At 46.7% G+C, this 15,568-nt stretch overlaps 1 protein-coding gene across 1 annotated transcript in view; it reads left to right on the top strand.

The window, feature by feature from the left end:
* The window catches only part of LOC119382911 (dachshund homolog 2), a 254,606-nt gene extending 247,016 nt beyond the window's left edge, over positions 1 to 7,590 (top strand). Inside the window, exon 12 of the mRNA XM_037650822.2 lies at positions 3,236 to 7,590. Within this exon, the coding sequence (XP_037506750.1) occupies positions 3,236 to 3,261 (26 nt within the window). The 3' untranslated portion in view covers positions 3,262 to 7,590. The remainder of the gene's footprint in view (positions 1 to 3,235) is intronic.
* The last annotated feature ends 7,978 nt before the right edge of the window (positions 7,591 to 15,568 follow it).

Below are 15,568 nucleotides of genomic sequence, written 5' to 3'. Positions count from 1 at the left end.
ATTCACAACATCACGATCTCATTTCTTCAATTCGGCCATTCGGAAAGCTACGTTGTACCAGAATTGATAGAGTGCACGTTCGGTCCACAAGCCGGTCTTGAACGACCCGAAATGGGCGCCAACTTTGCCTGCGGTTCTGACTGGGAAAGCGTTTACGCATATCCGCTATGAATTTCGGGTTTACGACGCATGTCGCTGAAAACTGTCTCAGTGTAGGCAGCTCTTGCTAGCTGGAGATCTCGATGGTTCGCGGATTTTCTCGCATCAAGCGTGAATCACCGCGCTGTGCGCCTCCACCGTCCGCACGATCCCCTTCTCTAATGGTAAGGACAAGCGCGCGAAACGTGCTGGCGAATGCCGCGGGGAAACAAGTTTTTCCCGCCAGAACTCGCGGAAATGCACGCCGGAAAACGCGGGCGGGCATGTTTGTAACGACGCTGAGATTGGAAAGCGATCCCCGCGCTTTTCGCGCCATATAACCCGTGCGCAAGAAATCGCGCGCGTTTGGCGCGAACCGCACTTCAAAACGACTGCCGCTATACCACTACCGACCACGGTGCGCGGCTCTTTCCCGCAGGTTTAATGGCACTGGCCATTTGAATTAAGAGAGACGCCTTGTTGCTGACGGCTAATTACGAGAAATGTATCGGTTGGGTTCACCGGGAGTCTCCCGCTTTCTGCAAAACAGCTCGGCACCGGCTAAGCTTCGAAAATAGGTTTAAAAAGCGCGGCCTGTTTTGCGGCCAGCCACCGGTGTTTCACGGCCATTTTTTCTCTCTCCCGTAGCCTTCCTTCGACATCGTAAAAGAGTGCCTCTCGTGGTCAGTAGCTAGCGGGAAACGCATTTTTCAAGTTTTACTCGCGGTCCCCTGTACGCGAAAGCGTACGTCGTTGTATTTATAAACTCATTACGGACAGTCTCGCTTGTAAAGTGCCTTACTCTGCAAATGATGCGGAGCGCGGTATTTTTCCCGTATTCGCAATATCCTGGCGTTTCTTTCTTTCTTTTTCCTCGTCTTAATCACCACTCGCTGCGCGTTTTCGTGAATTTGGAGTCGCTTGTAATGCAATTTTTTTAAGGAGACACAAATTACCTTTTAGATACCAAAATATCCGCCTTTAACAAAGAAGTAATTTACAGCAGTTCCTGCAGTTTTTAGAGGCTTCAGAGTTGTGATTACAGAATCTCAGGATGCACAAGAATTTTTCCTTTTTCGACAGATATCGTTAAATAAATAAATAAGAATCTGATACTCAGCAGTCTCGTCATTGCGACTTGCGGCCTTCCACGCTCTTGCGTAGCCACATGTTATCTACACAAACGAGCATCCCTTAACGTGTTCTGAAACAACATAGCGTATGCCCTGTTTTGCACGTTTAAAGGATGACCTCATGACTGAACGTTACCCCCCTCCCCACAAAGACCTCAGTAGAGAGCAGTCGGTTGCCTGGAGACAGCTGCAGACTAATACATACGCAAATCGCAGTCTACCTCACAAAACCTATCCGACTACATACGACAACAAATGCCCGCTATGCGGGGAACACGCAACGCTTTATCACGTTACATGTGCCTGCAAACACTCAAAGGCTGTGCCAATAAACAACACACCAACACCGGAGCAGTGGGAGGCTGCGCTGTCCTGCTCGAAGCCTGAAGAACAGCTCAATCTGATCGACAGAGCTCGCAAGATGGCAAAGGCCAGAGGGGCCCTGGACTGAGGGCTCCACCTTCACTGGGAGAATTTCTTTGCACCAATAAAGTTTTTCATTAATTCATTCTGTTCAACTTCGCACAGACGCACCCTCATCGTTATTTCTTTCTTTCTTCCTTTCTTTAATAAAAATAGGAACATCTTGGGTTTTACGTGCCAAAATCACGATACCATTATGAGGCACGCCGTAGGTGAGGGCTCCGAAAATTTCGTCAACCTGGTGTTCTTTACCGTCCATCTAAATCTAAGTGCACGGGCCTCTAACATTTCGCCTCCATCAAAAAGCGACCGCCGCGGCCGTGTTCGAACCCGCGACCTTCGGGCCAGCGGCCTAGCACTGTAACGACACTGCCACCATAGCGGCTTCTTTTATTTATTTATTTATTTATTTATTTATTTATTTATTTATTTATTTATTTATTTATTTTCGCTTAAGAGCGGAGCTTTTTGAGCTGACGGTTAGGCCGTCCAATCTGAAAAACTATTATCGTCATGAACGGCCTCTACTTCATATGGCATCTCGCTTCGCCTAGCACGCGAGATGCATCGTTGAGGCAAGTTAAGCATAGTTGAGCTTAATTACCTCCAAGTTTAAGTCAAATATATTAGCAATTCATCTTAAGCTAAGCCTAATTAAGCCACTCCTAGTTAATCTATTCCTCATTAAGCGTAGCTGAGCTAAGCCTAATTACGCCTAATGAAGCTGACTCTAGACCAACTGACCTAATTAACCCTAATTGAGCTAAGTATAGTTAAGCCTACTTAGGCCTAGTTAAGCCTACGTATACATAATGATGTCTAGACATGCTAACTAATTAAGTCTAATTAAGCTCAGCCTAGTTACGATAAGCATAATTATGTCTAGTTAAGCTAGTCGATCGTAATTCTAATTACGTTAAGCCTAAATATGCTGAGTGAGGAGTCATGTAGGGGTCAGGAAGGGAGAAAAAGAGGAGGAGGAGAGAGTATAACATAGCACCGCCTCGTATAGTATAGCACAGCAACGGGCAGGAAATGGATGTGAGCCTGAGGAAGAGTGATGTGAGGAGGAGAGGAGAGGGTGAAACCGAGCATAGCTATGTATAGTATAGTTTAGCGATGGGTTGGAAAGGGATGTGGGGGTGAGTAGGAGGAGGGAAAGGCCACCTGCTGCGCCATTTCCTCAGTCTTCGCACCACTACTGCTTAGCTGCCCCACTTTTTTATTTCATTTCGAAAGCCTACTGGATACTACCTGCGTAAGGTTGCAAATCATCCGTGCTTCTGATTTACCTCAATGACTTGTCTTACACACACACACACACACACACACACACACACACATATAGTATATATATATATATAATATATAATATATATATATATATATATATATATATTATATATATATATATATATATATATATATATATATATATATATATATATATATTGCACTTGATTAGAATTGCCTTCATTGACGAAGGAATGATGTGGCACTCGTACTCATATGTCACCCTGCTGCTTTCTCTCCTTCTGCAGTTGAGTCCACGACATCCGTCGGCTAGACCGAGGCCACCTTTCTTCTCCTCGCGCGCGTCATCTTTTTTCCCTCCTCGCATCTCTCCGTGACCTGCAGTCCCCGCCCTGAAACCGACGACGAGCCCCGGTGTCGAGTCCCGTAAACTTCCCTCATCCAACCAACGAGACGCTGCCACCACCACCAACGTACGGGACACTCGAAATTGTGCGCGGTGACCGCGCTTAGTGCACAGCAAGGCGCACGCGTTATGGCCTGCGCTGACTGCTCGTGTTTCGGGAACGTGCGTCGACGAACGAACGCTGCTGCGTCAACGTTCGCGCTCACCGTGTCCTCCTTCATCTGGTGATGATGATAATGATGAAATGTGGCTGAGCCCTCTCTCGTGAACGAGCAGCGCCGCGGTGCGGCGGCGAAGATCCCTGCGTGTACATACAATGCCGCCATGCCACCCTGTGTGTTGTCTCCCCGTGTCCAGTCATGAACTTTTACTTTCCTCAAATGTTGAATTGCTGTCGTCCATCATTTCCCCTATCTGTCAGATTTTCTTTTTTTATATCATGTTTATCTCGCAAACCTCCCCTGCGGGTGATATGCCGTGGCCGCCTTTTTTTTTTCTTTAACTATCAATCAGAAGAGTCATCGTGATTGAGGATACAGCCCCTCTATGAGCAAGAAACATACAGACAGTTCGGCCACGTATGCCCCTTAAATCATCAGTTGTCATGTACTATACTCACGGAGGGTGCATCAGTGTGTAAACTATAAGACAATTTTAACAAATCGTACCTGTTCTGCGGGAGGTTTTGCAACCATTACATAAACAAATGAAAAAAAATCGGTACGTCCCTCTCTCTCCATGTTATTCATTCATCGTGTCGACGAACTGACACCTCCACGCACTCTGACACATAACCTTTGTTGTATTAGATTTTCTCATTCATATGCGTACATGGTACCTATTATCTATCTCACCTCTCACCTTGGCTCCGTGGTCTTCTTCGTCCTTTGCCTTCCAAAAGCGCTTGGATTTCGCGTAACTTATGTTTAGTGTTAGCCGATGTATTGATATAGAGAGCGTTGTCGAACTGTTTATAACGTTTCTGCGTGTGCGTGTGTGTAGCGCGAGAGATTTCGTGGTGTGTCTGGTTGAACAAAAAATTATTCCGTAACTTCTTTCTTGTGGTTTACTTTTCACACAAGAAAAAATGTGCCTGTTTTAGGGATCATACGAATGAGTGTGCGTTCTCTCTCTTTTTTATTCTTTCCTTAAATTTGCGTGGATGCGTGTATGTGAAGACCCGGTTCACCCTTATGCCCGACGCTGCTCCATCTTGTAAACAGAAGGAAACCAAGCCCACTAAGAATCCTCGGAGTCTGCTGGTGGTCTAACTAACCGGCTGTTGTAACATAAGCTGTGGCGGTATGGCAAACCTGCTTTTGTGGATCTCGAAGACAATTTTCATTGCATGACAAAGCCGTCACTCCTCCTACTTCCCCGGTGTCATTACTTTCTTGCTCTGTCGCGGATGAGAGCGCATTTGTACGACACCGTACGTAATGCGACAGGCTGCAGTGTTACTGAGGATTTGTACATTCTACTTGTGTTCACGTGTTCGAGCAACTGTGTGATTACGTACGTGAGGAACGATGTTGTTGTAGCGGCTCACGTGGTGGTGTCCAAATATGTTAATAGCCAATCCCACCTTCTTTACGTTACGTACCTTCTATAGTGTCCGAGTGACGCACGTGTTTTACCGATGGGTTTCGAAGTTTTCTTCGAGTTAAAATTCGCGTTCTTCAAGCCACATGGTGTGTAAACTATAAGCATTTGTTGGAATATGTACCAACTAGGCCCAAATGAAGTATTATTGGTGTTGAAAGCTACACAGAGCTTGTTCCAAGCACCGGAATTCTAAAACAGATATTTCGAAGCTCTTGTACGTTCATGAGACTACGTGTTGGTGTGCTAGTTCTAGCAGCAGTAAAAACGCCGCCAAGGTCGTTTTAAGTACCCCGATTCTCTCTTTCACTTTTCGTAAGCCAGGGTGTACATGTCACTGAGAAAACGTGAAGGCCTCCATTCTCAAAGGGCACCTAACCAGCCTCTGAACATACAAAAAAAAAAAAAAACGAGCGCGTTCTTCTCTCCTGGCGTCTCTCGTCTTTCTGGCGCACTTCGTGACGCAAGAAAGGTAATTCACGTGACGTCATTACGGTACGTGATCTCCATTGGTCCATATATGCGAAATATCAGTTGTGAATTATCTCCTACCCTGCTTTGCCATGCAGCCGCCCACCCGTTCTTCCTCGTCTCGCGTGACTATAGTGGCGATCAACTGATTTCACTTCATTTGCGTGTTTCCGACTGCGCAAGCGGAGATAACCGCGTGTAGCCGAAAAACGCGAAATCCTGACAGGCTTAACGCTTAGTGCTGACATTGTACACGTGCTTTTGAGAAATAAGTGGTGAGGAGGAGATATGGCCTGTAGGAAGGGTAGCGAAGGCGAGAAAGAAAGCACTCCCTCGTCTTTGAACGCGGGGTGGTTAGGGGCCCTTTAACGGAGCGCATCATCTCAGGTTCATTAGCCCTACTACCACCAGCCTCAATTGGGGGACAGATTACAGTAAGACCCATCAATTATTACACAGAAACGTAAAAGGCTCAACAAAATATTGTAATTCGTGACTAAAACGTGCACCACTATATTTTACGTCTTGTAAACACTTGAAAACTCCTATATGGTAAGCGAGCAGTGCGAGAAGCAAATTTGGCGAATGAATTCGAAAAAGAAAAAAAAAATCTCGTATCATATTATATACGGAATCTTACAGTAATACTTACGGAGCACCAGGACAAAATGCTCAAGGGCTGACGTTCTGAGCATCTAAGACCTTTGCCAGGGGCGTTCTTTGCATTTTTTATTAGTCGCAGATCTGCATTTGCAGGACATACTCCCGCATAAAAAGAGCTAGTTTTGTGACGCCACCTGGAGAGCTCGGCTGACACTGAAACGACGTTTCGGATTTCCGCAGAAGAGCTTTCGCTCTTCGATCGGTTTCGACAACGTTGCGCCATCTATCGAGACGAGGGTTCAACAGCCGGGCCATTGACCTCTGCTTCTGCGCGGCTGCGGATTGCGCTCACTGTGCAGTTACTCTGTTGCGCAGTTGGCTCGGACGGGCACCGCGCGTGCGAGTCATAAACGGCTCCAAGACAAGCCCAGACTTACAAATGCCGTGTTAATAATCTTTGTTTTTCCTTCCTTCGCTCAGCGTGTTCACGAAACGTCAGCTTCTTCATTGCTTGCTAATGTATTTCTCTGAGGTTTATCTGCTGTATTTTTGTCGTTATTCTGTGCCGGTATTGAAGTCAAGTATTGTTTGACTCTTTGTATTGGTTTTTAGCAATTTCAAATTAATTTTATTGTCTACTAGAACTTCAGCTCTTCATGTGCGGCTTGCGTTAAAGTTACGCGGCCCTGCAGTGACCTCGCCTTACGTTAAGTGCGTGGGCAAGACACATTAATATGTACTGCCATAGGTTCACTAGGACTGCATGTCCACGCCGAGGTAAAATCGTTGAAGGAAGTGTATTTTTATTTCATCTGTGTTTTTTTTTGTAGTTTTCAGCCATTTAACCGCGTGGGAATAACATTCAGTACGTTTTAAACCGCTCGCGATCTGGCTCTACGGCTATCTTCAACACACGATTACTAAATCTTGCTATCTGTGTTACACTGGACGTGGCAATGATGAATTACAATTTGGAACCAACTTAAAGTGAGGTCATTCTGTTTTCCCTATACGCATTGTTTCAAACCACGCCCTGTGAATACTTGTTCTGTAGCACACTTGTCACTGTTGACAATTATCATTGCTATTACTCATCATTATCAGTCATCAGCTATTGTTCTCCTACACGGTTCGCACCATGTCGCTTCCTGCTGAAAACAATGGCGAAGCTAGAGCTATTCCTGTGTCAATGTGCGAATGAGGATTTGTGTGTCATGTTAGAGACCAACATGCTGTGTTTTCTTTCTCCCTATTCTGCCCTAGGAACCTTCGAGGTTATCATGTGGTCTCATGGTGAATAAAAAATGGTTTGAAGGAGTGTAATCACACGATATGTATTTAAATGAAAAACGCGTGTGTGTGCGTCTGTGTGAGAGAGATTGTAATATGTGCACCCGCCTGAAGTAGCGTATTGTTGATGGCATGTTACACAATAACAGAGCCGTTGAAGGCTTGTGAGACGACAAAGAATACAAAGAAAGATGTGGAATTATTGAATATGCGTTTATTTGATTTCCTTTTTTTTTCCGAGTTGAAATATAACATCATTTTAAAACACTGCTTTGGCGATTGTGTTTGTCGTTCTTCGAAGGCGTCCGCCTTATCGCGAAGACGAATGAACATTTCGCTACACTGGAAGTGGAGGCACATTTAACCATTACATGTAAATTTAACTGTATGAAAAGAAAAATTTCTCATATATATGTTGGTAGCACGGTGCTACGAAGGAAATGCGTTCGAAATTCATAGAAAGAAAGCTGCCCAGTCGACGAAAACAATTTCCTTGTCTGGGTTTCGAACTCGGGACCAACGGAAAGAGACATTGCTCTATCATCAGAGATAACCAGGAGGTTATCAGAATGCGGTGCGAGGGCGAATTAATCAACAAATCGAGACGCAATGACATTGAGTCGCTGCATCTTTTCTTGAAAAGGGAACGTCAGTTTTCTCGGACGTAGATGCGCGGCTCTGGCAACGTACTCAGCACGCGTACATTGCCTTGTATTGGGCGCGAGGCCGACCACTGGAAAAGCTGGCGCCACCGTCGGGTTGAAGTGATAGGCAGGATCAGCGCGGTACCGTTGTCTGCTTCGGGAGCATTGACGCGCGCTGAAAACTAAATTTTAGAATGCGACCTGCGCTGTAATTCTGATTAAATGGGGAGTTTTCCCGCTTCTGCTGTGCGCTAGACGACGCTTGAAAGCCCTGCAATATGTAGTTTGAAGGCGTCTTATACGGCAGGCCAGTGCTCGGGGCCCACAGTCCGGGACGTACGCAACGGAGATCGGTGTCAGCCTTCACACGTGCCCCCAAGGTAAGAAGCAGCGTGAAGCTTGGACTTTGAAACTTAGAAATCTTAAACAGCCATCGGCTACAGCACTCGCGTGCAGCCGGCACTTCGGCGAGGAAGACTTCATTTTCGGCGTGGGACTGCGATGTTCGGCGAGTATCAGAAAGCGCTCACTCAGACGCTCGCCCGTGTACGCCGGCCAGATTAGGACGTCGTTCTCCTGCAAGCTGCCCCCATATATGATACCCCCACATGCATAACGGCCTCAAAATTAGGTTCACTCCCAAATTCAAGTTGGCCCATCCCAACTTTCTTTTCCACAGAGCCGTATGTGTTCTTGTCGGAAAGGTGCCACGCCTCTTATACAGACACGATTTTGCCACCAAAATTGCTGGAGAACTTACCAAAAAATGTCGCACATTATAAAACGAGAAACAGCGTGAACCACAAGACACAGACGGACAAAGCGCTTAGTCCATCTCTGTCCTGTTGGCCTGTGGTTCGCGCTGTTTTCTAATTTTGTATGGACATGTACCAAGTGGCCCAAATAAGGACTATTAGCATTAAAACTTCGCATTGCGGTGTCTACACCTTGTATCGCCCCGCTTTGCAGCTATACTTTCGTGTAATAACGTCTCTCTTTTTCACTGCGACTCACAGCTCATGCGGGTCCTCGTCTATTGCCGTTGTTTGGAGAACTAGTCCGGCGAACGTTGTTATGTGACATTTGTTCACCTCCGCGTTAAACGATGCCACATGTTTCGCCTCATAGACTGCTTCTCCTTCTAGCAGCAGTCGCAAAGTCTGCGGTCTTGGGTTTGGTCTATGCGCGTTTTGATCCTATAGATAATGGTAATTTCACTGGAATGGTAAGCGAGCGGTAGGAAGCATGTTAAAAAAAGAATGCGCGCCACGCGGCACATGCTCATGTTTGTGTTAGCGCCAATAATGAATGTACAGATAAAAAAATTGCTCATATATATGCTGCGGCCACGCGATCGCTTAATTTAGGCTTAATTCTGGTATGCCCAATTTATTTATACAGACAGACCAATGTAAAAGTGTATGTCACATAGTTCGCCCTCAGTTACTGCATGCCTTTCACGCAAGAAGCTTGTTAGGGGGTATACCCAGTCGCGGCAACCGCACTCAATATGCGCTTACTGTACAGTCGCGCTCAATATGACTTGCAACACGGGATCGCGTGGCCTCACGAGTTCAAAGATTGCGCATAGCTTCAACTTGTTTTTATTTCAGCAACTAAATAGTATTTTCTTATTTGCTATCATACCGAAGTGAGAGAACAGCGTTTAGTTAAGGAAATAAGGGCTACTGGAAGCGATGCGCAGTCTTTGCACTCGTGAGGCCACGCGCTCCCGTGTTGCAAGTCATATTGAGCGCGACTGTACATAGTATGTAAACAAATAGCGCCTGTAAACAATTCTATTGCTTCGTTTTGTCCAAGATTATTATTTTGACTGCCAAAAGTTTCCTCGTTTCGAAAATATTTGCAGAAATAATGCCCTGGAGGGCTTCCGCGTGGTGCTTTCGTGGAGCGCCGACAGCCAAACCTAAAGCAGTGCACCGGCGCTGCCAAGCACACAAGAGAGGCGCCTCCCATAGAGGGCGCCTCCGTAACTCCTCGCACCTGATACCGCTGTGAGCTCCTAGACGCTGCAGTACAACCTCGTGGAGAAATTCATGTGCTTTATTACCTAGGCTCCCGATTTCCAGGACGACAAAAATACGCCCATTCCACAGAATGAATATAGCAAAACAAAAGCGTAAGGGCGAGACCGGTAAGCCAGGTATGAGTGCGAAGTAAGGACAAAAACTTCCAGCCAGTTCCATGCCGTAAACCATCGGACAGCGAAAGTGGACGCGGGTTCGAACCCCTCCTTACCAAGGAAACCTACCCTGTTTTATTTGTTTTTTTTATTTACTCCCCCTTCAATCACACCTCTTCAACGCCCTCTATCAAGTGACCGCCTTCTATCTTTGCATCTCACACGGGTCTCTCTTTTCCCCTGGTCACGTGATCGTCGGTTCAACGAACTCGTATGCTTCCCATAAATTCATCTTGAGCAAGCGCGGGTGTATAGCCCAGTCTTTATGGCACATGTGCCCGGGTCGTGAGGCGCCGGGTTCGAACCCCTTCTTTCTAAGGGAACTTACCCTGTTTTTTTTAGGTACTCCCCCTTCCGTCACACCTCTTTCAACGCCCTCTATCACGCGACCGCCTTCTTTCTGTCCATCTCACACGGGTCTCTCTTTTCCCCTGGTCACGTGATCGTCGGTATAACGCACTCACATGCTTACCAGAAATTCATCTTGAGCAAGCGCGAGTGTATAGCCGAGTGGTTATGGCGCATGTGTCCGGGTCGTGAGGCGCCGGGTTCGAACCCCTTCTTGCCAAGGGAACTTACCCTGTTTTATTTGTTTTTTTTTCGGTACTCCCCCTTCCGTCACACCTCTTTCAACGCCCTCTATCACGTGACCGCCTTCTTTCTGTCCATCTCACGCGGGTCTCTCTTTTCCCCTGGTCACGTGATCGTCGGGAGAACGCACTCACATGCTTACCAGAAATTCATCTTGAGCAAGCGCGGGTGTATAGCCGAGTGGTTATGGCGCATGTGTCCGGGTCGTGAGGCGCCGGGTTCGAACCCCTTCTTGCCAAGGGAACTTACCCTGTTTTATTTGTTTTTTTTTAGGTACTCCCCCTTCCGTCACACCTCTTTCAACGCCCTCTATCACGTGACCGCCTTCTTTCTGTCCATCTCACACGGGTCTCTCTTTTCCCCTGGTCACGTGATCGTCGGTATAACGCACTCGCATGCTTACCAGAAATTCATCTTGAGCAAGCGCGGGTGTATAGCCGAGTGGTTATGGCGCATGTGTCCGGGTCGTGAGGCGCCGGGTTCGAACCCCTTCTTGCCAAGGAAACTTACCCCGTTTTATTTGTTTTTTTTTTTTAGGTACTCCCCCTTCCGTCACACCTCTTTCAACGCCCTCTATCCCGCGACCGCCCTCTTTCTTTCCATCTCACACGGGTCTCTCTTTCCCCCTGGTCACGTGATCGTCGGTTCAACGCACTCGTATGCTTCCCATAAATTCATTTTGAACAAGCGCGGGTGTATAGCCCAGCGGTTATGACACATGAGTTCGGGCCATGACGGCGCGGGTTTGAACCCCTCCACGCCAAGGAAGCTCATCCTGTTTTGTCTATTTTTAGACGACAGACTTACCTTTTTGGTCAGAAATGCACGTAACAGCCATTTTATCAAAATTGAATAAATCTTTCGAAAATCGAAAAATACGAGATTTCCAAAGGCTGGGTTTACCTTTTTCGTCAAGCAAAAGCTGGATGTTATCATGGGCGATAAGGGCCACAACTTATTCGACTGCTTTTCGACATATATTGCGGTGAAGCAGACGCATCAGGGGAACCTTTACATCGGAAGGCTCTTTATTCGCACAGAAGGCCCATCGTGGCAATGTGTGACGCCAGGCAAAAGTCGAACGTAATCATGGGTGATAAGGGCCTCAACTTTTTCGACTGCTTTTTGACATATATTGTGGTGAATAAGACGCATCAGGAGAACCTTTAGATCGGAAGGCTCCTTATTCGCAGAGAAGGTCCATTGTTGCAATGTGTGACGTCAGACAAAAGTTAAGCCTTATCATGGGTGATAACGGCCTCAACTTTTTCGACTGCTTTTCGACATATATTGCGGCGAAGAAGACGCATCAGGAGAACCTTTTGATCGGAAGGCTCCTTATTCGCAGAGAAGGTCCATTGTTGCAATGTGTGACGTCAGACAAAAGTTGAGCCTTATCATGGGTGATAACGGCCTCAACTTTTTCGACTGCTTTTCGACATATATTGCGGCGAAGAAGACGCATCAGGAGAACCTTTAGATCGGAAGGCTCCTTATTCGCAGAGAAGGTCCATTGTTGCAATGTGTGACGTCAGACAAAAGTTGAGCCTTATCATGGGCGATAAGGGCCTCAACTTTTTCGACTGCTTTTCGTCATATATTGCGGTGAAGAAGACGCATCAGGGGAACCTTTAGATCGAAAGGCTCTTTATTCGCAGAGAAGGTCTATTGTTGCAATGTGTGACGTCAGACAAAAGTTGAGCCTTATCATGGGCGATAAGGGCCTCAACTTTTTCGACTGCTTTTCGACATATATTGCGGCGAAGAAGACGCATCAGGGGAGCCTTTAGATCGGAAGGCTCTTTATTCGCAGAGAAGGTCTATTGTTGCAATGTGTGACGTCAGACAAAAGTTGAGCCTTATCATGGGTGATAAAGGCAACTTTTTCGAATGCTTTTCGTCATATATTGCAGTGAAGCAAACGCATCAGGGGAACATTCAGCTCTGAAAGCTGCTATTTAAATATGTGAAATCTGACCAAGCATGTCCACCAAACCATGAACACGAATAAAGCAGGTATGGAGATGTTTGAATCATTAAAGTTAGTGTGCTCATTATGACACAAATTCGGTACACTAAGGACAAGGTAATTAGACTGAATCGTATTCAGGTAATTACACTGACTACGATTGAGAACAGAGCTAGTTCGTATTGATTCGTGGTATAAGCAAGCAGCGCCACTAAAACGGGCTCGTCCTATTTCCAGTGTTCCTTTGACCCCGTTTTAAGTGTGCTGTTTGCTTATATTCGTCATTCAGGTAAAGTTTGCCGTTTTAATGCGCAGTTGTGCTTTTTATAGCGTGAGTCGCAGCTAGCGTACTTTGGAGGTAGTCTCGATAGGGCTACATGTAAACAGAATCGTGTACTATGGGTGGTTTTAAAATGCCTGAGCATTTCTATGCCGACTACACGAGAAAACTGTCGGTCTGTCCATGCCTCAGTCACGTGAGATTTTTTTGAAAAAAAATATAATGTTTTTTTTTTTTTTTGTGGCGCTGTGTTTAGAGACACTCCAAAGGCGGGTGTCTTACCGGCTGAGCTACACAGCCACGCTTATAGAATGGGAATATATCTCAGTCATATGCATGCGTTGTATCATCGACACAAAATATAATAATTGTTGGGGCTTAACATCCCAAACCATGATTTGATTATGAGAGACGCTGTACGGGAGGGCTCCGGATGTTTTGACCATCTGGTGTTCTTTAACGTGCACCTTAATCTAAGTACACGGGCCTCAGGCATTTTCGCCTCCATCGAAAACGCGGCCGCTGCGGCCGGGATTCGATCCCACGACCTGCGGGTCAACAGTCGAGCACAGTAACCACTAGACCACCGGGTGAAAAGAGCGCTTTCTGTGGAGACCTTGTTGAAACATTTCGTGGTGGCCAAATGGAGGCCCTCTTTAAGTAATGTCAAGCCGGCACAGAGCGTTCTACACGTCAGGAAAATTCCGACTTCGTGAAACTTTAATGCCAAACACGCGTTTCAGTGATCGTGGGATGCGCCTTCTATTGGGCCATTCCAGAAGCCAGCGAATGCTATAGGATGAAAGACGCCGCCGGAGAACAAGGTTCCAGAGAAGGCCGCAACCGTCTACAATAAACCTCTACAATCTTCTACAATAACACTTTATAGGCTTACGAATCATTTAGACAACTATCAAAGAAGATTCTGCATGGAGTTCTAAATGCGTTAAGTAGTTTTGCAACGACTCACAGAGAAAACTGTGTGTCCGCCATCGCTCTGTCACATTAGCCGAAACCACGTAAAGAAAAAAATGTGAAAAAGAAAAGGGGAATCCTTTTAGCTGCGCTGGGTTTCGAACCCAGGCCCCCACGCCGTGAAAGCGAGTGTCTTAACGACTGGGCTACGGGAAGACGACACACTTAAGCATTATTTAGATTGCTCCCAAAGGAGATTCAGCTTGGCTTTTTTATGCGTGAGCATGTAAGCTGAGTAAAACAAGAATAAAACACTGAAAGGCAGGCGTCGACACACGCACGCACGCACACACACACACGCACGCACGCACACACGCATGCACATACACACACAAACACACGCGCGCGCACAAACACGCGCACGAACACTTCCTTTTACCATTCCCTTGCTAAACGATACTATATAAAGCTATGCAATGATGTACCCTCTCTCCTTTTCCTTTTCTTCCTCCTCACCCACACATCTCCTCCCCTCCCCCCCCCCCCGCACTTCACGTTTCCAACCTATACATCACTATGCATGACTATGCTGTGCATGGAGCTGCTTGGCGCATACCCGCTTTCTGTGGTGTATACCCACCGTGCCTTGCGACATGACGGCCGACTCAACATGAAGCTTAAACAGATCAGCTGTTTAAAAAAAAAACGTAGAAATGGACATGGGTCGCACAGTGGAAGGAACAATAAAGCAGAACTTTATTACGATAACGTTTTCAGTATGTGTGATATCACGCTTCGACTGCGGCGATTCTGAAGTGTTTCCCTGGTAGCGTTAAGGGCCCCGTGTCGCAGAAAATCCGGTGTTGTTGGCAACGCCGGCATGTCCGTGAGTAAATTATCCCGGTGGCTTCAAACAACAGAACTTTGGAACATGTCGAAGAATTCTCGTATCGACGCCGGGTTTTAGATGCGAAGCATCTTATGGCGGAGTTCAAACCGGTAGTGGTGGTGGTGTGCGGCGTGACCACCCGTACTGCGCATGCGCAAACCCTCTCCACACACCTCCTCTCCTCCTTTCCCCCTCTCCGCTCCCCTTTCCCCTCTCCACTCCCACTCCCCCTCACTACTCCTCCTCTGAAACGCGGGCTCGACATGCCGAAACGCTGCCTCGCATCGCCTCATGGTCTCCTTTAGCGGGAGATGGTGTGATTTTTTGAGGGCAGCTCCTGCAAAGGGAGTTAAGTAAACGAGTAGAAAAAAAATAATGGCAGCTTCGCACTATTGGTGCCAAGCCTGAAGGAAGAGCGGAGCTGGGGTGGCCTTCCTTGTTTCTCTTTGTTTTTAGGGGCGAAACACCTTGAGGCCGAGGTGTGTCCGTCCATCCGTATGTCCGCGTCCGTGTCTACACACCTACTCGCCGACTCGTCATGATTCACTTCGTGGAGATGCGTGGTTTTAACAATAGGTTTAACACTGGAGTAATAACAATCATAATTGTGATAGAACAATATAAAACACCTACAAGCACAAACCCTTTTTACTAGTCGGCGACTTCAACGTAGACATCAAGGACCTTAGGACCTAGCTTTTTCGTCAACTGTTTGTCACTCAATTTACATCATATGGGGGAACGCTTGGGTAACGTG

Source organism: Rhipicephalus sanguineus, chromosome 2, assembly GCF_013339695.2.
Source record: "Rhipicephalus sanguineus isolate Rsan-2018 chromosome 2, BIME_Rsan_1.4, whole genome shotgun sequence".
Taxonomy (NCBI): domain Eukaryota; kingdom Metazoa; phylum Arthropoda; class Arachnida; order Ixodida; family Ixodidae; genus Rhipicephalus; species Rhipicephalus sanguineus.
Note: the sequence above shows the minus strand (reverse complement) of the source record. Positions and strands in the feature narration are given on the sequence as shown.